This window comes from Bombus flavifrons, chromosome 2 (genome assembly GCF_040668555.2).
Source record: "Bombus flavifrons isolate JBK064 chromosome 2, iyBomFlav1_principal, whole genome shotgun sequence".
Lineage (NCBI taxonomy): Eukaryota > Metazoa > Arthropoda > Insecta > Hymenoptera > Apidae > Bombus > Bombus flavifrons.
Window position 1 is genome coordinate 16,204,635 of NC_138443.1, and position 25,528 is coordinate 16,230,162.

General features: G+C 36.8%; 2 protein-coding genes across 10 annotated transcripts in view; both read right to left on the reverse strand.

Moving 5' to 3' along the window:
- unc-13 (protein unc13 homolog) overlaps positions 1–25,528 on the reverse strand; it is a 378,276-nt gene that overhangs the window by 271,275 nt on the left and 81,473 nt on the right. For 8 of the 9 annotated variants that reach the window (XM_069130578.1, XM_069130571.1, XM_069130572.1 and 5 more), the window contains 9 exons: positions 25,137–25,306; positions 24,299–24,489; positions 23,811–23,843; positions 22,862–22,980; positions 22,526–22,712; positions 22,136–22,333; positions 19,932–22,043; positions 19,731–19,834; positions 19,418–19,620 (listed from right to left, as the gene is read on the reverse strand). In XM_069130578.1, coding sequence (XP_068986679.1) covers positions 19,418–19,620; positions 19,731–19,834; positions 19,932–22,043; positions 22,136–22,333; positions 22,526–22,712; positions 22,862–22,980; positions 23,811–23,843; positions 24,299–24,489; positions 25,137–25,306 — 3,317 coding nt within the window. The remainder of the gene's footprint in view (positions 1–19,417; positions 19,621–19,730; positions 19,835–19,931; positions 22,044–22,135; positions 22,334–22,525; positions 22,713–22,861; positions 22,981–23,810; positions 23,844–24,298; positions 24,490–25,136; positions 25,307–25,528) is intronic. The other variant, XM_069130554.1, reaches the window with a different exon arrangement.
- Positions 2,845–16,246, reverse strand: LOC138188650 (uncharacterized). Its single transcript, XM_069130638.1, has 2 exons — positions 14,710–16,246; positions 2,845–4,903 (listed from the first exon to the last, which is right to left on the reverse strand). The coding sequence occupies exons 1-2, from the start codon at positions 15,301–15,303 to the stop codon at positions 4,745–4,747; spliced, it is 753 nt and encodes a 250-aa protein (XP_068986739.1). The 5' UTR covers positions 15,304–16,246; the 3' UTR covers positions 2,845–4,744.

Here is a 25,528-nt window from a genome sequence, read left to right on the forward strand (position 1 = left end):
AGAATTACTAACAAAAGTATCTTCACAGGTAGTAGAAAGTTCTGCAGTAAAATACAAAGTAAAATAGCGAATCAAATTTAAAATTTCAGTTCTAATAGTATCAAAACCAGAATGAATCCGTCGACGTTTTAATCTTGTGCAATATGAAATCCTTTTCTTTTAACATTGCACTACGCTGGTACAGGTAGAAACCTCTGGTTATTGCATAACACGGTTCTAGATCCCAAGAGAGGATAATATAACATTGATCTTTGTCACTGTGGCGTTCTCTCGGGCATCGCATAGGTTTTAAAGCTGTCAGGTAACGTAAGACCATTTATTTTATAATTCACCCTTTGTACAAAATATAACACACAATTTCTCTTGTGCAACTTTGATATGCACGTAATAGTTTCCTTTCATTTCGTCCTAATGTTCGCATGTTACATTAACTCGTTTAACTCCGTACTATCAAATCAATTATTTTCACCTAGTTACTTTCCTTTCGTTATCTTCTACTTTATCGTTATAATAGATTGTTAGATTTTCCTCTTTCTCTCCTGTAATGTTATAATTTCAAAGCCAATTTCCTGGTCGCCGAAGCGATTTTCTATACGCGAGAAACACCTGCGAATTTCGATGTCGATCAAAAACGAATTTCTAGCGACCGTATCGAGAAGGAGTTACGTTTCCAGCAAAGAACTTCCACGGAACGAAGTTCTAGATATCGAGGAACTCTCTTGCATAGCCCCAAGAGAGAGAAGTTGACGTTCACAGCGCATTCATCTCCGGCGTGTTACCAGTCTGCACGTTTGATATTTCACGCGTTTGCGATAACATCGCGCCAGATAAAAAAGTAATCACACTTGGCATATCGTTTCACACAACGTTGAAGTTTCATTCAAAAAATTGACAAAAAGGAAAATAAAGGGGAGGGGGAATACAGGAAAAGCCGTATCAACGTGGTCATATAATCGCGATCGTTTTTTATCACGATTTGTTACGCGGTATCAAACATCTGACAGACTTCGGATAATACGAGAAAAATACAAAAAAAAAGAATAAAAATGAAAGGAGACAAACAAGTAAGAACGAAAGGTGGAGCAGTGGCAAGCGACGACTGATTTTCTTTGTCACTGGGACGCAGACGTGATTCGTGACAAACTTTTCAAGTGAGATGCAGTTTCTCATTTATGGAAGATGAATAAAAATTATATCATGTCTGTTGAGAATTAAATTGTAAGGTTCCATGTAATTACCTCGTGCGAAAATTATTCCAAGTAATTCATAACACACGCGAGAACACGTAGAAATGCTACTATACAGTTACGATAAACTGTGGTCAGTTAGAAACTTCAAATAAGCGTAGAATGAAAGAGACGTGGGTCTTGAAAAGTATGGAAAATATGTCTAGACGTGACGTTCATAAGAATTCATAAGAATTCATAAGATTTAAACAAGCAATTCTCCAACCTAGGATTATCGTGTGCACAATAATTGGATAGAAACTTTTCTTAGTGATCGACTATTTAAAAATAAGTCAATGAGAAACAAATCAACTGGTGGTTAATTAAAAATAGACAAAAAGCGATTATTTATTGTGTTTAATTAATAAAGTCGCTCTATATGACTTAACTATATGACTTAAATAATTGAATAAAAACGTCATTTTAGTAGAATTTTTCCGATATCGTTAATTTTACCCGTATCTTTTTATTGAATATTTTTCGTGCAAATTTTTTTCCTACAGTTAGAAAGCTTGAAACTGATAATTTTTATCAATACAATAATAATAAGAATATTTATATATTTCAGTCATATGAAATCCAAAATCATAGAATACATTAATATGATATTTTTCTAATAAATCTTCTATAAGAATTAGAATTGATGGAACGTGAAAATTATAATAAATTTAAAGCTTGAAATTATAGTTACTCCGATATACTACTCTTTTCTTCTATTTCAACCCAATCCTTCCGTTTTAAGAAACACGACAGCGAATAGTTATCGAGGTTGCAGACACGCAACTTTGTCAATCTCCCGTGCATCTGCCATCGCTTAATGGTAGCTAAGTTCTTCATATCCTGTGCTTTCACTCGTGTTCAGCTGCCATAACTCCATTGCCCGTTGTGTTCCCAACGGGTCGATTTTCTCGTAACCATTAAGTCTCCGACCTCAAATTACCACCCATTAAGTCAACGTTCGCTAGCCAGCAATTCGGTGAGAGACGGTTCCGAGAAACGCACCGTCTTAGAAAACATCCCCGTTGAGCTCGGACGCCATTCGTATACCACCGCAAATTGGATATTGTACTTAGTGGCGGTAAAACAGTAATAAATGGTTTCAAATGCATACGACGATATTACGAATTATCTCGGAGGTAGACCATTTCGTATTTATGAAAGTGCACTTGTTTAGGCAACGAACATAATATTTTTAACTATATCGATATTGATTTCGAACAATTCCATTTAAATTGGTTGCAATAACGTCAAATTTGTCATTGAGGTAATTATGGTATTTTCGATAATTCGAGCAATTGCACTTAGATTTCTTCGTAACAAAATCTTTCGATGTTTGAACGATTACCATGATAGTTCCAATACTTCGTTGTTGATTTAAAATTACAAAATTCTTTGTTAAAAAAAGTGTCAAATTTACTCGTGTTTGCGATAAAAATAAGCTGACCCCATTGCGTTACTAAAAAGATCGTAACTGTAATAATAAAAAATCTAGAAATGTAGGCTTCCAATTATGAATGTCGTAATTTATAACGAAACTGTATGATAATTTGAATAATGACATAAAAATGAATAATAATAATGAAAGAACAGCAAAAACAAGAAACATTTATTGGCACAATCTACTGCAACTTGAAAATATAATCGAATAACACGGAAATTAAAAAATAGTGGGTTCGATGAACAAACCGAATACGGCATTCACAAACCGTAATCGAATTTTCATTTATGAGTTTATCCAATATACACGGCACATTACTAGCTTTATCATTTGAAACCAATCAATTGCAAACGTTCCATTCACAATTCACCAATCCATAAATTCTCATTGCTGTGGCTCGTAGTTACAGAATTGGCACCTATTCCTTTTCTTTCTTTTATTTTTATTTTTATTTTTTTTTTTTTTTTATCGTCTTTGAAACGAACAATACTCGCCGATAACACAGATATTTTCATTCGAACGATGGAAAAGACGTTAACAAAAATAATATCCTGTTTGGTCAATAATTATAATGCTCTGACAATCTGTGTTCCGATGTATTAGGTTGTCCGAAAAGTTTCTTTCGTTTTAGAAGGAAATAATAGACGCACAATGTTTTTTGTTTTATATTAGTTTATTAAATTATGCACAAATATAATAATAGAAATATAACGAAATGGATTATACCTAATTCAATAAAATAATATAAAACAGAAATTGCTGTTCATCTATTATCATCTTCTGAAACGAAAGAATCTTTTCGGACAACCTAATACTATATTAGTTACGTATTCCTTGTTGTCTAAACCAAATATAAATGTTATACTAAGCGAACATTGAAGGAGAAAGATTTTTAACAAACCAGTAACTATACGAAGGTAACTTGTCATTGGAGTGAAATTTATTTCATGAGATTCGTTCAATAACGTAAAGATAGCATTTGTAGGACATTTACCGACTGAAAGAATTATTGAATCTCCACTAGATATACGTATTTCGCGCTGAGTCTGCGTAAATCATTCAAAATTTTCGTTAATACCGGCTCATGGTGAACCGTTGAAATTTCCATCTCCGGACACTTGTTCGTTGATATGATCATATGGCCCCGTGATAAAGTATATTGGGAGGCGCCTCGTGCATGTTTAATCACCTTGTCATCCCGAGAACGTGTCATCTTCCGTACGACTGAACGTACTTGTCACTCTGACGTGTTCTTCGGATAACTGTACCGCACTCCCGAGTAAGCTCGGAAGATAAATATTTTTCTTCCTTTGTAATAATAAAGTAGACAATATACACGTATCAAAGATAAATATTTTTATCTGTTTTTTCAATTTCAAACTATTATCCTTGTCTTGACCTTTTTGCCCTACTTCCACTAAATATCTAAGAATTAGTATATTAGTTTAAAATATTAGATATTTAAGAATTAGAGTCAGATATATCTGAAAATAAATGACTAGATCATTTCGTCATCATTAACAAAATTTCATATCTTAAACGCTAGTTTCACGCATCATAAGTTGAATCGCCGATATTTCAACCCTTTGCACAAGCAAACTCGAACGTTTATTCGTTTCAACAATTTCAATTGTAATATATATAAAATATACGTAGTTTCTGTATTAAAACTTCATTTAATCATGATATACCAAAATATATATACGTACACATGAAATATGTCACAAGTTTCGAAGATCTATTCTTCAAAGATCTTAGAATTCGTAACTATAAATCGAAATATAAAGGGTGAAATCAGTTTATACGCACGATTTCACGATAAGAAGATGTTGATGCGAAAAGTGAAGCTTTGCTCGGGAAATACCTTGTCCGCCGACAAATTGCACCTAATTTCTTGTTACAGTGCAACAAGACATTGTACTCGCCTCGTCGGTTTCATGACGTCCGGTGCACTTTCGTCTGACGATTTTATATGAAACCTCGATCGTTTATGGGGCATTATATTGCGGTGTAACGCTTTGTAACAACAATTTAGAAACCGGACGTAAATTGGCGGTATGATACCACTGATACCGTTTATTCAACGTCGTAATAATACACCTGACGACTTTGCTCGTCTACCGTCATAATTAAGGGCAAAACATCGTGCTGAGATAACACTCACCTGCGGCCGACTATTTCGCACGATCGATCGATCCGATTCTCGGACGGACGGGATTAAACAAATAAAAGTACTCACCTGTAACAGAAAACAAGTAATAATTAGATAAATATACGATATATCGTATACAGGTTGAATTAATGAGAAGTGTGTATTATCTATAATAAGTCGATACCTATATTGGTTTTATCGAAAAATATCTGAAATGAAATATGTTGCATTTCAAGAGTCTGATCGGACAGATGCGATTTTAATTTCTAATGTCTTACATTTTCTGAGATATTAAGGTGACTGAGTTTTTTAAATGATACCGTATGTTATAACATTATAGAGTCCATCCATTTGGATATTCGCTAGAAAAATATATTTATTTATTCATATCGAGAAACCATTAGTTTGGCAGATATTTTAACTTTAATTTGTCAATTTTAACGTATGCACATAGAGATATAAAATGTTTTTCTTATTGTGAAAATATTGTAGAAATACACAACTCATAAATTCTTCATAATTATTCGAACGATTTGAAATATCATAATGTCATTATATTTGTCAATATCAATTTGTCAATATTGTCAATATTCTAGACCAAGAATGTATAACATTTGTTGTATCGACAGCAATTGTTCGCTGATATAATTATCATGTCCGATAAGATAATATTTTTCACCTTAGGCAATGTTAAATGTTTGTAATGTGATTAAAAAAGCTCGCTAACATTTCAGAGAATTTCGTGCGAATATAATCATGACTGGTAAAATTACGAGTGACGACTAAAATACTCGTAATTTCATGAATTCCGGTTGGCAAACAGATCCTTCTTGAAGGGCGTTTCATTTGAAACTCAGCACACATTCAATTAGTCAAATGTCAGAACCATCTGTAACGTTGCAGGAGACGGACTAATAATTCCAAAAGGATCGGTACATAGTAATAATTCAGCAAATTTCAATTTTTAGCTTGCTCAACAGCTTTTTCATACGAAATTGAAAATTCCTCGTATACGTATTAAATGAAATTAAAATAATTCATTCAAATCTCGGCAAAAATCTGATTGACAGAGAATTAAGTGAAAACACGCGTGTCATAATAAAATTCTGCCAAGGTAATCGATGTAAAAAGTAACGAGGAACCCTGGAATTTCCTTAAATTCAATAAAGAATTGTATTTTTAAATAGTTGTTTCAACATTCACCGATCGAATGCAGTAAACATGGTGCAAAGGGCAATAAATTACGCTTGCATTCGAAATGTATGCAGATGATGGGAGTAAACTTCAACGGTAAAGTTTAAACGATATAAATTAAAAACGGAAGAGGCAATTTGTATCGACAAACACATTATTGTTTTAGATTAACCACGTTCAAACGCAGTACCGCGAGTTTGACGAAATTTGCTCGTAAATAGAAACAACTGTGAAAGGTTGTTCCCATTATTTCCTTGGATATCATGAATAAATATGAGCTCTACCTACGGTACCGAAAATGCCTCTAGAAACACGCAAGAGAGAATAGCAGATGGATGAGCGAAATAAAAGGAGCCAAGAGAGTCGTCCCCTTTGGCAAAGATTTAGGGTTCAGGAACTGTAGAATTTTGCTAAGAATATTGCGTTGGACGATCTTTATTGTATAGACTGAAAGGGAAGAACAACAACCCTCGATCACAGGACGAGATTTCATCCACATCAAACGTAATTGAGGATTTAAGCTGGCGTTCTTTAACCCAGAATATCTAAAGCGATATCACGATCGATAGGATCGCACGAAACAATCTTACAGAAGGATTGTCCCAAGACGGATATCGTCGCGAAGGAGAAGAAAGTATTGTCAGAGCACAGAAAGAGATAGTTGTCGTCTCGTTTGACTGACGAAACAGATAAAAGGGTACGTTTCCAGGGATTTGAACCAGAAGCAATTCGACCGATTCAACAGATATGAACATCTTCAAAGCGAGCCGGGGGCCAGGGCATCTTTTAATTTCTTTTGCATCGGGCAATCTCTTCTGTAAATACAAAATCGTTGGAAATTGAAAGGACCCGGTGCAGGACTGCTGTGTTTATATTGGGAATTAAAAGGCAAATGTTCTTTTTATTTTTCTAGACAAAATTCAAGGAGATGACTTCGTAGAGTCGTATGTTATCTCTGGACTGCGGATATCTATGAAAATTCATCTTCGTACGAACATAACTGAAAGAATAGCACATAAGCGGAAAATCATTTCGCCTACTAAATATTATAACGAGTATCGCGATACTTTGATTATTTCATAAACGTTTTTCTAAACATTAAGCGCGTTCTGCGCATTTGTACTCTTTCAAGTTTCCCATAAATACGTAGAAGTTGGCAGTTTAGTTATCCTATCTCTATCGAAGATATTGCGTTTAAAAGTACAAAAATGTTCTTCGATATAAATGATTTCCAGTGATAGACGATAAAATGTTTTTAGCTTACATACTTGCAAATATGTAGCGTGGTCTGTCATAGAGCCCAATTATGGAGAAACAGAGTAACCACAAAAAGCGTATAAAACGAGTTTCTTCGTACGTTTGAATAATTTGATCGACGACCTGATTTAGTACAAAATTACAGTAATGTACAATATTTTGTTTAAAGGAGTCGGTAATACGCTTACTTAAAATGTTAATGGTTGAAACTGTAGAAATTTACGACCATTTGCCACGAGAACTCTTCTTTAACATATTCCATAATTGAGCAACAAGTATACTTCATACAAGTAATATCCAGAAAATTCTAATATTTTACCAAACTATTCCATTTCTCTGCAACGATATGCCAATCATTTATTCCTTTATCACGTGTATTTTTTAATATCGAAGCTTACAGTGTTTCTTATGGGGAGATTTAAGAAGGCTTTCTTAGAATACGACAACTCGAAACCATAAAGTTAGACAATTTTCTCAACGATGATAAAGAAAATTCGTATGTTGTAAATCATGTTGCTCAGATGTACGCGTAATTTATGAGACGATCCAACGAACGATCTCGATAGAAAACGTAGAAAACTTTTCATCCAACGCCCACGTCATTTGTTACACTGACGTCTTACAAGTCAATCATGGCTATGTTAACGAGAGCCTGGAAGATTAGCCACGCTTCGTGAAGGACGTGCAAACCAAGACTCGAGTTGACCGCGAAATCAGTTAATCCCGGATTGATCGTTTTCCTGTTCCTTGCCGACATTGTCCATCGACTTCGCGTTTGATATAGGATCTCTTATCCCTTTGAGCACCCTCTTCTCGATAAAAGCTGTCCGCCACGAGTTCGATTACGTGCTTGCATAGTAGGATGTCGACGGGTGGCACGATAGTTGAACTAGTGTTATGAATGTGTTTGCCTGCGAAAACACGTGCTCCTCCGTGTGTTGTTCGCACGTCGAAAGGGTCGTAATTACGTACACGATGTTCCACAGCCAGAGAGAAGGATGCTTAGACAGGAAATTGATTTTAGCCTGTTGTCAATGCGATAAGGCCACGATGGGTGTTAAGTTCGTTAACGCGCATTACCAGCCAAAAATTTGCAACTATATCCGAATTACAATTATATCGAATCTTCTGTTAATTTCGTTATTTATTTGAGATTAACGACAAATATATTAATAGCGATTTACCGTATTTTCATCGATTTTCTGCAAAAAAGATCTCTCAGATTTTCTAATTTCTTTAATTTTTTGTTTCATTCTTCCTGTTTCCTTCAACTTTTCAATTATCCGACTTTTTTAATTTTGACAAAATTATAAGTTAATATCTTTTTAAAAACCTTTCATTTCTATGTCTGGCGATTCCAAAGTTTAAGATACGACACGTGCATGTAAGTTTCAATTTCAGCAAGTGGAAATTCGAGGAAATTAAATATATTTTAATATCACGGATAATATGTTTAGCGTATAATATTGGTATTAATTCTGACATTTATAACGCGTAAAATTACTTTTCAAATTACTTCTAGCAAATTTTATATATATTCTTCCTACAAATGTACATCGTCGTATGTACAAATACTTTCTAAATATTAAGGACTACAACTAGGACGATCACAACTATTTCGCCTGAATATACGATTATGAAAAATGTCTGTGCAGTATCCTCCTAGCTATTTATGTCGACCACGGCTTTCTTCGCCATACTTCCACCAGAAATATTCTCCGATTTATTTCACTCTAGTCATATTTCTACCTCGTTCCCTAGGTACGCTATAATTCTCCATAAAAACGATTAAAGCACGATTAAAATTACCGCGGAAAATACTTCAAATTCTCCCACAACATGAAGCTACAAATTTCCCGTTCAAAGATATGAGATGACAAATATTTGAAGTATCCTTTCAAGAAGGATTCCTCGTTCTCGAGGAGGAACTTCGCTGGTCATCGAAGCATTGAAAAATGTAATGTCGCGTATGTCAGCAAATTTCTCTTTTTTTTTTTTTTCACTCCCCTGAGAATCGTAGGAAGTGCACAGATGGCAAGGACGAAGTTTTCTTCAGCCTGCCAACTTTCTCACACGTGGATATTTCCGCAAGGAAAGTCGAGCCACAGATACGATGGTAGTCGCGGTTGGCACACAAACAGCACATATTCCTACAGCTCTATAGGTGCAAGAAAGATTGTCGTATTACTGATACGACGATAAATTTTGATTGTTCTAACCTCCTTTTACATTCCATATAACGCGAAAAGATCGATCGATCGGATCGCTAGTGCTGGACCGAAATTCGAATGTAAACCTTCTATTTGCCGGACGATTGCCTCGTTTAGGACAAGACTATTCAGGTTAGGCAACGGTTTCTCGTTCTGCTTAATGTAATTGCTCCCTTCGTTTTGATCATTGACGCTGATTATTCGTTAGAATTAACTATTCCAAGGATGTTATAGCGATATAAAAGAAGATTATCCTTGTAAGTCTTTTCTTTATCTACACGGTAATCCTCACTGCAGAATTACAGATATAGGTAATTCCCTAAAGAATTAAACACCGCGCCAGATACTCTCGTTAGAAATCATGTATCTACACATATATCGTATTATAAGAAAAAGGAAGGAAATAATTTTCGTCAAAATAATTTTTCGAGATATTTAGAGTTTAATTTTTACGTTATTACTAGCGCGACACAGTTGTAAACTTAATATACTAAAGTTAATTACGAGTTCGTAAGAAGGTTTCTGAACTTTTAAACAAAATTTAACAGAAAGTTTTGTTGGATATCATCGATTTTGGTGAATACCTTCGGGACCAGAAATTCAAGACTAGATTCTTCGTCCTGAGGGCGCGATATTAATTAACAAGTTGAATAACTAATAAATATTTATGTCGTATAATGGAGATTCAAATAGAATTATAGTTACACCTTGTTTCTGATCCGTGTTTAGTCAATGAGAAGTTAGTAAACAGAGGTCGAGGTGAGCGTAATCTTGTGATAGGCAATGCTCAAGTCTAATTAACGTCGTTGATCCAGAGAAATTAATCTCATACAGTTCACTTGAAACTTCGCTTCAGCTTACAATTTGATGGTAACAATTAGGTTGAGCTAAACTGTACCTCGAACGATTCTTAATTATCATATTACGCGATTATTTCAGTCAAAAGCACAATATTACATCCTTGTACAATAATTTATCGATCAATAGATTTCTTTTTCACGATTTTCTATAAAATAAACCGATCAAATATTTTGCAATTTGTAACATTTCATTTTGCTTTATTATCGAGCTTATTGCTCTAGAGTGCCAGGGAATTTATTAATACTAATAACTCGTGACGTATCAAATTTCACCAATAATAGTTCGACCGTGCGAAAGAGTTCTGACATCCAATATCGAAATAACTTTGCCTTTGGTAAAAAAAAAAATACGTCTGCATTTTGTCGACAGTGCCTGATCAAATTAGTCAATTACGCGAGTTCACGGCTCTTCGACTCTTTGAGCAAATAACGCAAAATATTACAGAAAAAAATCGCCATATTTCAACGCCAAATTCGTTCTTTGATCGGCGTGCATTTCCGCGCAACAAGGAGCTTCGTTCATTAACTTTGTACCATCGCGTGTACACTGTACACTGTATTTTTTCGCAAAACGAACATCCATTGGAACGAGTAACCGAAAAAATTCTCTTGACGCACAGAAACGACCGGGGAATCGCGAGAGAAAAGTTAGAAGCTCGAACGTGGCTTGTGTTCCGCGAGTGACACGTGGAAGAGGAAAAATTACCGGAAGCTACGTGACTGTACAAAACTATGCAAATTGACAAGAGGTTGTCATTGTCGAGCAGTGGTTCAAGTGTCGAGGATTTTCCCCGAGGATTTCTGGTCGCCTACTCAAAAATTCAAGGAAGATCGCAGATATCTTCAACGACTGTGAGACGACCTTCTCACTCTTCATCTGCTTCTACAGGCTGCGACGTAGCGTCAAAAACATTCAAAATTCTGGATTAAACTTTCATTCATTTAACTTGCGTTGAAACAATTTCTACAGAATAGTGAAAAAGAAATCTTGAATTGAAGGTTATTCTGATGATCTTTCCACGACGAGTAGATTAACTTCCGGATGTATTTCGATGTTTAAAAATACAGAAAAAAATGTGAAATTAAAAATTTTGGCGGGTTTTAAAAAATATGTGATAAAAAAAAATAAACTTTAAGGTGCTATAACAATTATTTAAATAAACTTTTTTTCTGCCTTTGTTTATTTCATCCAGAAGAAAAATATATAATAATTTAATTCTTTTTTGGTTTTTTGTTTCAGTCAAGAATTACGAGGTGGATCTTTCCCGCCGATTGAAGACTGCAGCGACAAGACGCCCATAAAATAGGCTTAGAAATTTGTTATAATTTTCTTTTTTACTTAAAAAAAATCTTTTTTTATTCGTTAAATATATATAAAACCGTACCTCAAAATTCAATAACTTCATTTCTTCTTTTCCCTTCTAAAAAAAATCACAAAAAAACACTGTTTTGAAACATTCTAATTCAGGACACCTCCTTAACAGTTCCTGGAATTTATAAGTTTTTAAAAAGACATGCTCAAAGATAACCCCTTACTAATTCGATGTCTAAATTTTCGTGGATTAGCATCAATTACGACGATGGAAATGTTTCATACTGTTACTCTCATCTTGAAGATTCAAGAAATTCGTTGTCATAGATTTTAATACGTATTACTTTAATTATATGCATAAAATATGAACACGAGGACGCAGGCGATGTTCGTTGAATTTTAGTACATTGTTAAATCTTCAGAGATTACATTCGTTGATTTTAATTCAGACAATTTCCGCCAATTTGTCTGAAATTCCTACGATTGTTGATTTTTTCTGCTACATGAACTTAGAATATTCGAAGAAACGGAAGACTTTTCCTAGAAAGAAGGTTTCGATCGAACCTGGTAAAGCATCAAACTCGTGTTTATAAATTAGGAATATAGCATTGTTTGGAAGAAATCTCCTGTTATTTACTTTCTTATAATCTTGGTCTGATAATTTGCACATCTGTATAGACAATTGTATCGTGTAAAATGTCAATACGTTGAAAGTTATATCCAGAAGTATTTGCACTGTCAAGTGTTTGAAAGTGGAAGCACATGCAGAACGTTGGAAAGTATTTGCATACGGAAAGTGTGTACGTATCTAAAACATGTTTCGAGATGGCGGTTGCCACGGAAGGAAGAGGAAATTTCAGAGAAATCTTAAAACGTAGTAGGAAAGCAGAATATGAAGAAGAAGAACATTTCGAAGGGAATACGATCGCTCTTTCGTATAAATAACATTACGCAACTATTTATCAACCAAATCTTTGATTCTGAATCGTTTATTTGACAAAAATCCTCGATAAATGCATGCTTCGTTTTAGAATCAAGTTCTATTCGTCGAACAGTCTTAATGAGTTGGATCCATTCAAACGACAGAGATTGTTGAAAATCTTTTTGATTAACGGAGAGATAAAACAGTAAAGTAAACGGCAAAAATATTTTCATTCGCATATAAACATTTGTTTAATTAAGCTTTGACGAAGCTTGTAAACAGAATAAATTACTTGTAAGTAAACGAACATTTTTCTCATACTACGACAGTTTTTATGAATTTATGAATTTCAAGCTAAAAGCAACATAACGTTGCGTTAATGTGCTCATAACCGCTAAAAGTATATGACATAAATTCTAAATGCGATAAAACATGACAAATATTTTTTAATATCTCGATATATATATATCCTACTATCCACTTTTACAATAGAACTTACCGAAGAAACAAAATGATGTATTCAAAGAGCTCCTACAGTTAAATCCCGGGATAATCTCCAAGCTCGAGAAGCTACAAAGTGCTTTGCACACAAACAGCAGAAATAAGTTTGCTGCTTTACGGAGACAAGTACATTTTAAATACCTTTGAACATTCCAACATCTTATTAACCCTTCCATGCTGTACCAACACTTTACATTTACGAATGGTATGAATTAACATATGTCATAAAAGCAGGCCTCTACTTTCAGTGCATTGCATATTTTTTACAAAATTCTTCGAAAAAAATGTTTTTCTATTAATGATCGGCAGAAAATCATTTTTCTTACGGGGTTAAAAAAAATGGAATTCTAAAAGATTTAATCGAATTCGCAATAAGGTTTAAAAAAGAACAAAATGACACAGTCAGCAAAAAGCTTATAAAGTTAATCTTCGGATAATCTCCAGGCTCCAGAAGCTGTAAAATATTTTCTACACCTATTGCATATGAAAAGATAAAATTCTAAAGTCGCAAGAACGAATATGTTCTTGGCTAATTCCTTCGATAAACCAGCAAAGTACAAACTTTTCTCGTCGGATGAAAGGATTTATCCAGAAAAACGACCATAACGATGAGCGTTGTGAAGAGAATGCAGGCCACCTGCCAATACAGCAATCTACGGAAGAGAGTGAGAAAGACGGATGTACCATGAATGTTTCAGTCCCTGTAAGTGTCTCTCGCCACGACTGCAGAAGCTGTTTCAAATTTAACAACGCGTCTCTAGTTTTAGCTTCTCTATCGTACACGGTCGATAACATCGCTTCTTAGCGTACACGTGAACAAGATCTCGTTGAATGTATGAATGCGACGACGTAACAATGGGAAGAAATAAAAGAACAAGGTATCCTACGTAAAGCTGATCACGCAAGACGTGATAGGTATTCTAATTTTCTGATTTTTCCATGTTACTTACTATGTATAAGTAGAAAGACGAACGACCTATTCAGTGCAAACATATGAAACTTTCGCCAACAGGTAACCAATTCACCAAGTTCTGTGAAAATAACTAACAGTATACTGTTATACCAAATAAAAAGCATGACATTTATGTTTTTTCCCCTACGATGCTCTAAACGATCTATAAACAGTGTTAAAAATCGTGAAAGAACAACTCTGAGTACATAAAAATTCCTCTATTCTTCTGCTGAGCTTAGTCTAACAAAAAGTATATTCTCTTTCTAGAAACAATACGTATTAGGTTGTCCGAAAAGTGTCTTTCTTTCGCAAACATGTTTTTTACAACAGTGTATCTTCATAGAAACGTGAAACCAAGCCTGTGAAATGTTTATCTCAACAGAACAAAATGAATCGTACGTAATTGGACAAAATAATATAAAACAAAAAACCTTGTGCGTCTATTGTTTCCTCATAAAACGAAAGAAACTTTTCGGACAACCTACTATCACGCTTAATTATATTTAAATTACAATTGTCTTTCTCAAAATGAGTCTATCCAGCAGTTGATACTCTGGCATCGCCACATTATCAACCGCAAGAAGTCCGGCATCTTGCAAACCACTCTCAGGCGTTTTCAAGCGAAGCTTAGAGCAATTAAAACTTCAATCATATTCTCGGTCTCTGAATGTTTGCCTTAACTTACGAGATCTCGCTTCAGGCTTCTAGGACTGAAGACCATGATGCGTCTGTGTTTCTTGATGAGTTTGCTGAGCCTCTGCGTTCTTTGAGCACAAGTTAGAGGCTTGTCGGATACATGGAAATCATCCTGCATTTCGTCCTCGAGGTCCTCCATGCTCTTTTCCATCGGCGGACTGTGTCTCGGGGTCACCGTGCTCAGCGGCACCACTTTTGCGATCAAACTTTCGCTTCTAACGCTCCACGTGGACGCGCCATACCTTTTCATGTTCATCAGATCGCCTATGCTATCTCTCACGTACAAATTTCCCAGTTGGAGGTTCGCTCTTGACAAAGCTGGCGAATGTGGAAGAGACTCGGAGCATTTCTCCGTCGATCTAATCACATCTGGTAGCACTGGTTTACACTGCAGCTTATCCAAGTCCGACAAAGAAGATCCACGGCGAATTCTCGACTTTAATAATTGATTCTTCTTGGCTATTTGTTCTTTCTCGCGATGCACGCTCTTTGAAGACAAGGAGGACTTCATCGCGAATAAGCCTGCTTTCAGAGGGAATAGTAGAGCCCATTCGGTGGACTTTTCACGAGCCTCCATTTTCATTTACTTTTTCTTACTATTTGTATATCGAACAGTTTCGACGATTCAACGATCGACCGTTGATATAAAAAATTGTAAAACGGATAACAATATTATTTTCGTCGATTTTAAAAAAGTTTCCAAAAAATGTACCAAACGTCGGTAGAAAAAAAAGAATAGCGAAATTCGTTGGTGCGCAATTTCTACGATATTTGCAGATCCTGTTCGCAGAGCCGCGACGTGTAGTTACACACAGGATATCATTATCCACGCGATATACCGGCGCGGCATCCGGCGTGCCGCTTAAGCCCTTCCGGTCAGACCATTATCAAGCTTCGGAAGTTGGAATTTGTAGAACGCCGTTCTGCATTCCAGCCACGATTGTTCGATAATTTTCCAACGAGTTTCGTCTTCCAGTATACAACAAGCTCCGCAAAACACTTTCGTAATCCAACATCGAACAAGACCGCAAACACAGTTCATTATATCGAAAAGTTCTCTTGAGAAGATCCTTTTACCCCGTTAAATACACTACACGGCCATCGATCACGTAAATTTCACTGATTATCCTTTACAAAACGGGACGTCTTTGTTCGTCGAAATCGATGAAACACGAGGAACGAAGGACGAGAGAATAAAGAACATCCTGTTTCTCGCAGCAGCCCGATCAGACTCTGTGACGGATCGTACGGGAATTAAGGCAAAGGAGGTGGTCAGCCCCTGACGGACCTCTTGGTGATATTTTCACTTAAGTTAACACGACCCCCTGTGTAGATGTTCCCTTTGCGGGAGCTATCGGCGATACTTCCGTCTAATAAAAGCCTAATAACGATCGATAGTGTCGCTGCTTCGGCTTTCACTCTTTTCTTCGTCCTCGATGTGGATTCTTCCGTGCGTTTTTCAAAATACGCTACTCGACGTAAGCTGATAGAAAATATACTTTCCTCCCTCGTTGGTAGATGGTTTCACGTTGTCATCGTCCCGTGAACTAATACGCTACTGAAGGATACCAAGTTCGTTCGCGATGACAAGTGGCAACGATGATAACGAAATGGCGGGAGACGAGACCTTGGCGGTGAAGGTGATACCACTAACTCTAGGCTGCCAACTCGATATACGGGCTTCCGATTGCGGTTAGGCCGACTGGCCTACATAGATTGCGGCCCTACGAGGTCCTATCGCGGCAAAAGAAACGAGCCTCTGTAGGGAAGATGGGAGAAACGTGCCTAGCCTTTGAATGCAGATTCGTACAGTTTCTTTTCACAAGGTTCATACAGCTGTGTCTTGACCGTTTCTTTTTACTCGCTTCTTTTTTTTTTTTTTTTTTTTTTTTGTCTTAGAAACGTTTGCGATTATTTTACCGGTAAGCAGTGACTGCTGTATATAATTATCGAATAAAGTGAATCATACAACTGAAGAAATTATTTTAATGTTTTATCTTCTGTTAATTTCATAGTAACATCATAGTAACGCGACTCGGACGAGAATAATTGAAAAGTGAGTCAGTTGTTCTTAATATCGGCTGATAAAATATCTTATGAAATATTCACTTGTTACATGTACGAGACCTTCCAAATATCGATGTTGCTAATGTTAATACGAATACAATTTATTTAACAATCCATCGCCACGTATCTGTAATAAAGAAATCTTTAAAATTGAAAAATTCTGACGAAATTCGAACAGGTCTTAAAGAAATTGTACGAGAACATTGTGACCTACGAATACGTAAAAAGTGGAGTAATATCGCGAAGATCTAGTCGGTCTGAGAACCACCTTAGTGGTTCGGACAGGATGAAGTATAAAAGTAACGGTCACTGATGTCTACAGTGAGCTCCTGTAAATCGCTTTAGTACTACCACAATTAACAAAAAGGACTCGTCCAGCTTAAAGCTTCCCGGATAAACGGTTCTCCTTGTTGTTTCTTTTATAGTAGAAAAATCAAGAGACAAAATGGCCTGTGTTTAGCTTTCGCGAGATAAGCCGAAAAATTTCACCGCAAAGAAGCTCTTAATTCGTTAAGCCGCACGGGATAAGATTTTAAGAATTTAGCGAAATGTAACCACTCGAGGAAAAAACGATACGTAAATGTTGACACAGATAGCTCGATTTAATTCTTTTATCCGCGCTATTTTAAATCGCGTTTGGGCGTATGAGGATAATTTCAGACCTCGGTTACCATTTTCATGATAAATATGACAGATTAAAATAAATTGATTATTCTGAAAATATTTTTATATGATTGCCGTAGATATTTCATACAGACGTCAGAAACCAATGTATTACTAAAAAATAAGATAGAAGCACAGAGTACGTAGCGTTCAGTTTCAAAATTCTTTAAAATTCTATCCAATCGAAGACATGATAAACAAATATTAAAAGTTAAAAATCTTGTAGAAATGTTTTATCTCATAAATAAATTATTTGCTATTTCTCTGCACTTTGCTTTCTAGATTCCTCTAAACCACTTTGTATCACCTCTACATCAAACCGATACATTCCTCTCGTCCAATCACAAATTACGGTTTAAATAGAGCAAATTAATTAAATCCCCGAACGCGATATAAACTACAACAGCAATAATAGTAACAATAATAACATGACGTAAATATAGAGGGCTTCACGATCGATTTGCAGAAAATGTAAATGATATTCGCAAAGTGTAATATGATGCTTGAATGCTGGCTGGCTCCGGTGAAAATTTTCGCAGCCGGACCATGCGAGCAAACAATCAGCTTCGTCTCAGCGTGCGTTACCACGAGGAATTTACATTTTCCATCGTGGAGGCGAATTTCTCCGTGGTATATATACATATATCGACTGCGATGGCTCCCAGGAGCGCGTCAGGTGCGTACTTAGGGTGCCACGATGGGGTGACAAGGTTGCGTTAATGGAAGTTTCGTGTCGCAGCTAGTTAACCGTTAACCCATCTCTTGTCCCCTCGATGAGCGACGTATTTTTAAGGCAGCGAGAAGGCCGATAAACGTACCCTTTACTCCGGCAGGGATTCCTTTCCACGCAATGGGATTCGACTCTCTTTTTTTTTTTTCTCACTTTCCTCCCTCGTTTATTCGTTTCGAGAGATTCGCATTGAGAATAATCGCATTGAATTCGCTATTGTAACTTGTCTCTTATTCAGGATAGTTACGCCTCTTCTGTGTGTGTCTATGTATGTGTGGGTATTTGCGCGAACATAATCTCGTATTTCTTCCCGAAGGTTCCCGATAAAACACTAATGAACATTCATTGTTCGTTTACAACGACTGACAGCGATAATAGCGCGACTGTTATTTCTGCCGTGATATCACGACGTATTATTCGTAATTTATGCATCGGTCTTTGCTTTCTGGGACGTGCGTAATATTCGGTGACTAATGCTTGTTCGTGGTTCATGAGGTGCTTTTTTACACTTTCGTACGATGAAATTAAGCAAGTTTTAATTTAATTTATACTGACATAATTATTTATATTTATATAAGTTTTTAAGTCGTTAAAATTATTTATAGTGGTTAAATGAAGGGTTTCGTTAGTTTCTAACGCTTCGATATCAGATAGTATATCACTCGTCGATTCAAATTCATCTACGTACGTATAACTCGTGCTATTGTGTACAACCTTTCGTTATCCCGTGAACTACCGATAAGGATCAACGAATTTGTGGCAACCTTCTAACTGACAACGAACAATACGACCTACACGGGTGATAAAGTACAGAACCCATAGATGCGATCTCGAGATCGATAAACGTACGTGACGAATCGATACAAGATAATAATTGACAAGGCTATTGTTGCAACAGCGAAGGACTAGTAAGAAAAATGCGGGTTGCCGGCATGAAGCGCTACATTTTTCGGAAGGTCGCCGTTTAGGTCATTGGCTAGCGCCTCGATGTGACGGAAAGTCATTTTCATTTTGTTTAAGATCTGTATATCTATTTCTGTAGCAACTTCACTATTTCAGCATAGTATATATCTAGGACTGTTTGCCAATCTATACTATTATCTATACGGTATCTTATAAAAGTCCTCTTTCATTGAAAATTCCATACTTTTTAATATTATTTAGTAATCTAGAATTAATACTTCTCTATATAACAGTATTCGTTTTGAATACCTAAATCAAAATATGATTTACTTACCCGCAGCTGCATTACTATTTGGTTATACGCCCAATGCCACCGTTGCCTTGATGTCATCTCCGGTCGTTCTTTCAATTGTGTAGGCACTGAAGCAGCTCCAACCATCTCGAGAAGTTCCTTATCTGGTGGTGGCTCGGGTGGACTCCTCGGTGGAGTATCCATTTGAACACTTTCTTCTAAGGATGCTTGTTTTGTTATGCTTCCTGTAAATAAAGAAGCAAGAACATTAATATATAACTTTTATCATACATATATATATTTACAAATATATTCACAAAAATGTAATAAAATACAAAATAAAGAATAATCTTACCACGTGGACTTTCGGTATGCGACATCGGTGGCGTAGTTTTGTACGTGTCCACCAACGAGTCCTCTCGAGAGTCACGAAGCATTCCGTCATCACCTCGCTCGTACCTTCATAAATAAACATAAATAAAGATTCAATATATATGTATTGATATATGTCAATAATTCTACATATTTTTAAACAATTTTAAATTCATTACATTACCTTTCAAGAGACTCGTCCCTCATCTTATAATCGTCATTCACCGCGCTGCTCAAGCTGACCTCTGGTTCCTCTATAGATTCTTGGTCCTTGAAGTATCCACGCGAATAGCTCTCAGTTCTGGAAACGGGCTGAAGAGCACTGACGTTTTGTTCATAGCTACCTCTCGTTTGGTACGAGTCTGTCCTGGTGAGAGGCGGTTTGAAGGTGTCTTGCGTGATCGATGAGAAGGAGTCTTTTCTTGGAGGTTGCGCGTATGAACCTCTTCTGCTGTACGATTCATCGGGGAAGTGGTCGGAGGCGTAAGAATCTCCTCTGTTTAATTTTGGTTTCTGAGAATGCTGGCTGTGCTGGGAAGAATGTTGACTGAGTTGACTTTGATGCGATAGCTGCGAGTCTTTTCTCTGTGGTTCCTTCGGTATGATTTCTGGATATTCCTCGTCTTCGATAACTTCCTCCTGACAGGATTCAGTTCTCGTTAATCGTTTTCCATTAGCTCCTGTGTGAACCATTGCCGTCACCGTCATACTAGTTGGAACGTGGTTGGCTGTTACGTGATTAACCATCGTTGTCGTGGGCTGCGCCGTACTTTGCGGAGATTCGATCAAAGTAGGGGCAACGGAGCTAGAATCAGCAGCTGTTGAATAGTCGCTGCTGATTCCTTTTTTCTGTGGAATGCTACTAATTGAACTCACGGCAGTTTCGATAGACTCCTTTAATTCGTCGTCCTTAGACTCCAAGGAATCTGTATGTTGCTGTACGAGTGGGCTAGGTCCACGTTTCTCGAACTTCTTTCTTCTCTGTACACCAGTCGAAGATATATCCTGACTTTCCTGAGGGGGAACGTAATAGTCTGACTCGCTCGACTGATATCCGTTCGTTCTCGTCTGACCTCTAGGCGTAGTTACCGACAACTCCGGAACTTCGCTCGTTCTTCTTTCCGTGCTGGTAACTGGACTCTCTTTGTAACGTTCCTTGAAGGGTTCCTGATAAGGATCAGGATAAGACTCTTCGTATTGATTATAAGGCTCTTCATACTGATTCTGATAGTCATTTTTGTACGATCTACTAACGGTTTCCTCTTTGCTATACGGCGTTTGATAGTCAACGTAGTCCTTTTGTGGTCCTGTTGTGGTATAAGTATCGCCGTAATTACTTTGCGACGTAATGGGTACCTGAGTGTACGGATCCTGCTGGTTGTAGGTATCTTCACTGTAAGTATTTTGGCCATCCTCCTTATATATATCCTGATTGTATGTGTCTTGATCGTAGATTCGTTGACCGTACATTTCCTGATTGTACGTATCAGGATAAGCCCTTTGATAATCAGTCGACGTATTTATATTGTACTCAGAATCGTATTGCTCTTTCGGGTATTGATTGTATTTATTTGTCACGTTATTTTGGTCATATACGCTCGATGTAGAGACGTTGTAACCATCGTATTGCTCTTTATACGTATCTTCCCAGTAAGGTTTCTTCCTGTCCTGATATTGTACGTTATTCTGATCGTAACCCTTCACCTGATAATTATCATCTATTATCCTATCTCTGCTTGTTTTCCTGTATTGATCGTTTGGTTGGCTAGTGTATTGATCATTTGGCTGACTCACGTTCGGATATATCATATCTTCATACGTATTCCGATAAACCTGGTTATTCTGTTGCGGGTAAGGCTCTTGATACTCGTCCTTATACGAGTTTTGTAAATACTGTTGATCGTACCTATCCTGTGTCTGTGGCTCTTGACACGAACTAGTATACTGGTCATCGACCTGGGGCATGTAACTGGACCCGTATTGAGTTTTGTCAGGAATTTGGACGTAACCTCTTTCCTCGCTATATATACTGTCAATATAGGTATCCTGAGGTAAATTATCATGGCTGCGATAAGCGTAATTGTAGTCCTGGTTGTAGTCAGGCTTGTAGTAGCTCTCCTCGGAAGGAGTTCTAGTCTTTGGCAGTTGCCTGCTCGGTGTGGCAGGTAGAGAGACAAGCTTACGATTGATAACAACATTGCTTGGCTTTGTTGGTGTCGGAGGTAGTTTCTTTCCAGTGCCTTCTGTTCGAGACGGCGGTCGTTGTTGTGGTTGAAGCGGTTTTCGACGACGAGTGCTACGACCATTAAAAACAAACACAAAGGTTCGTATTAAAATACTTATTTTGGTAATATCGATATAATTGAAAGAAAGGAAGCTGACTGATACCTGTGATTGAGTTCCTCCGATTCATAACTGCGTTGTCGGGTAACTATTGGTCTATAATCGGGTCGATGAATACCGATACTAGATGCAGGCCTCTGTGGAAGCGTTTTTCTATTCCGTTTGTTCTCATAATAGGTGCTAGTTCCTAAATACCATTTCCCTCCGCTATCCCATTGTCTATCTTCGTCGTCTTGACCATACCTGGAGACACGTTAAGAATTAAAATAAAAGAAAGATTTAACATATATTATCTTCTATATTTAAATACTTCATCTATAAATAATGCAAACCGATACCTTATTATTTTCCCTAATTCAGTTTCTTTTACATTGCGTTGTGCAAAAATACATCGAGATGGAAAGTCAAATAATAGTAGGTAATTACTATACTCACCTTTCATCTTGATAACCGTATCCCGTGGTGCTATCGTAATACTCATTGTACCTAATGTCTGTTTGGCATTCAGGATACGTAGCGCTCATTTTCCCCACTCTTCCATCGCTGCTATATCCGTCGGTATAATATGGATGATCATCGTACAAAGTCATCTGTCTTTCCAAAGACGGTCTTCTATGAGGACCTATTTACATGCAGAAATAAACCGAGTTAAGATCTCTTTTACTATTGTTAGAGAGACGCGTACGCTATATATGTCAAAACATACATCGAAAGCACTAATGTATCCATTGTTGGCCGAAAACCAACAGAATATGCTGCTTTACGTCTTACCTCTTCGTCTCGAAGTACTCGTTGTGGTACTTGGATAGTACTCTGTGTCGCTATAGATCCTCGTTTCGTCGACTCTCGTGCCATGATAGTCGTAACCCTCGCTATGCCAACCATCTTGGCTGAAATCACGGGACGACGATGAGATAAAACCGTAATAATCAGATAGGAGAGATAAAAGCGGAGATGAAATGACCCGCGTTAAATGATGATGTTTGCTGAAAGCATGATACGCTTGGTTAAAAGGCGTTCCCAACAATTCCCTCGGCACTAACTGCGCCATGCAAAACTACCTGTGAACGCTCAGTGCATTCTCTTTAACTTATTAAACATCGAACTATAGTATCTTAATCTACATAATATCTTCTTTCGTTTCTTCCAATGCTATCCTGTAAATATTGAAATTCTACTTCTTCTTAAGTTAGTTCTTTTTAATTCTGTCGTAGTTCGCGAGTTAATTTTTATCACGTACAGATACAAACGACGATTTCTAATGAATAAACGCGCGAAATATCTCGTTCGAAGCGTTGTGTGCAGAATACCGTGACGCGAAATATTTCATTCGTAAATGTAAAAAAGGTTAATATGCGACCAACCGTTATATCGATCTTTTATGTAACAAGTTTAAATAATTTCATCGACGGGATAAGATAAAAATTACAGAGTAAATGTCGAATATGAACAGCTACGAATGATCTACGGAGAACTGCGACGAACTAAGCGATTGCACAAACGTTTCATCATGTGACGAACTATGTGTGTTTGATTCGTGTGCTACGTTTCTGTAAAAGCTGTTTCGATGGTGTTCCAAGGCACAGGGCTGAACTAACGGTGACACGCTAATGAAGGAGATGTTAGATGAAAATGTGTGATCTACGGTTCAAAAATGCGAGTTATACGATGAAAATCGTAGACTTTCTCACGAGACAGAACTGGGGTACTCGTTTCGTACCTGTCCTCGTAATCCCACGTGTGCTTCCGTCGTCTAAATCAGGCAGAAGAAAATAATAAACGTTTTTTTTTTCCTCTTCGAATCACGCGATTCACGACCAGAGTCGTGCACATTGTTTCCAGTTAAGTTCTAGACATTCATCGGATACGACGAATGTACAAAAATCTATTTCGCTAAAGTTAAATGCTGAACTATTTTTTCACTGCACGACCTTGTTATCTGTCATCTTTTAACATCCAGCTATAATTATTCAAGTAAATTTATGTTAATTTTTATTTCAATGCAGTAGCAACGAAATAGAAAGAAAAGGAAGTAGGAGAAAGAGAAAGAAGTAAGTTACTAGTAGCTGTATCACGAGTACTGGTCATTGCAAGTCGTTTTAAAGAAGAAGTTTTACTGTAGCAACTGTTATTTCTGGTATAACGCGCGATACTTTTTATCGATTTCGTGTGTATATTGTGTTTTAAGGCTCGGTAAATGTCAAATACCTGTACTCCTTATAGTGTCTTGGTCTACTATTGTAGAAGAGTGGCTCGGAAGATTCTGAAGTGTGCTGAGACTGATACCTTTGCGGTGGACCTTCTTCGGGATATGGTTCGTCATATCGTGGACTGTGGCCCGATCCACCATAGCCTCCGTAATTACTCGGAGCTAGTCTTCCTCCGACTGTAGCTGGAATCTGATGGCATGAACAATCGATAAAATACTGTTCCGTGAAGCACGCTTTCTACGAGATACTATAGACGAGATTTAATCTTTCAACGAAACTTAAATGTCACTTCCAATAGAAATATAATATATTTAAGAAATTTATCTTACGTGCTATATTTAACTGATTTAAAAGGAACAAACTACGGTAGGTTTTCGATGTTTCTGCGAAGCAAATTTTATTCGAGTATTACAAATAAATTAACGTAATGTTTATAAACAATGATTAGAGATAGTGCTTCTATCAATAATTTCTTTGTATAAATTGGATAACGATATTCTTAGAATTTTTGTTTCTTAGGCTTCTATATCTTAAATTTACGATATTTCTACATTTTTATTTAACGAATAGTTTATAAAGTAACAATGCTTCAGTCTTTAGTCTATTCGCATACTTTCTGCAGCGTTTGATAATTCAAGCATGTTTCTATAGATACTTTAAATAAAATTTTGTAAAAATATTATTCTTCAAGAAGTCGATAGCGATCTAATGTTATACCTTAAAACGACAAAAGAAATCTCGATCGGCGATTAAAGAGCAACGTCTTTGTGATATCGAGTGATTAGGAATGTTTATAATTGATAAACAGAAATATCGAAGTATGGTTCTAACAATACCTGATGATCGTCCCTCTCGTAGCTATTTTCTCTGGAGGTCTCGAGGGATCTTTGAGGGGTAGCCAATTGGTTGGCAGCGGTACGAAACTGCGAAGCCGAGCTGTTTGCACCCTGTCCGCCGACTGGATAATTCAGATCTGACGTATAGTCCGAATCCTCTGAGTACCCCGCTGAAAGACAATTCAAATGTAATGTTACCGTGGCACAGTGAAAATCTTTCGTTGCACAATCGTGAGACTCGTGTTGTTCGAAAAGAAAATTTCAAATGCAGAGAGAAACAAGTTCGCTAACTGTCGTGCGATTTAACAACCACTTTTTCTTACAGGCTAATTGAAAACACGTTCGGAAGCGAAAAGATTGCTGTCTTAAATAAAATCAAATGTACAAATTGC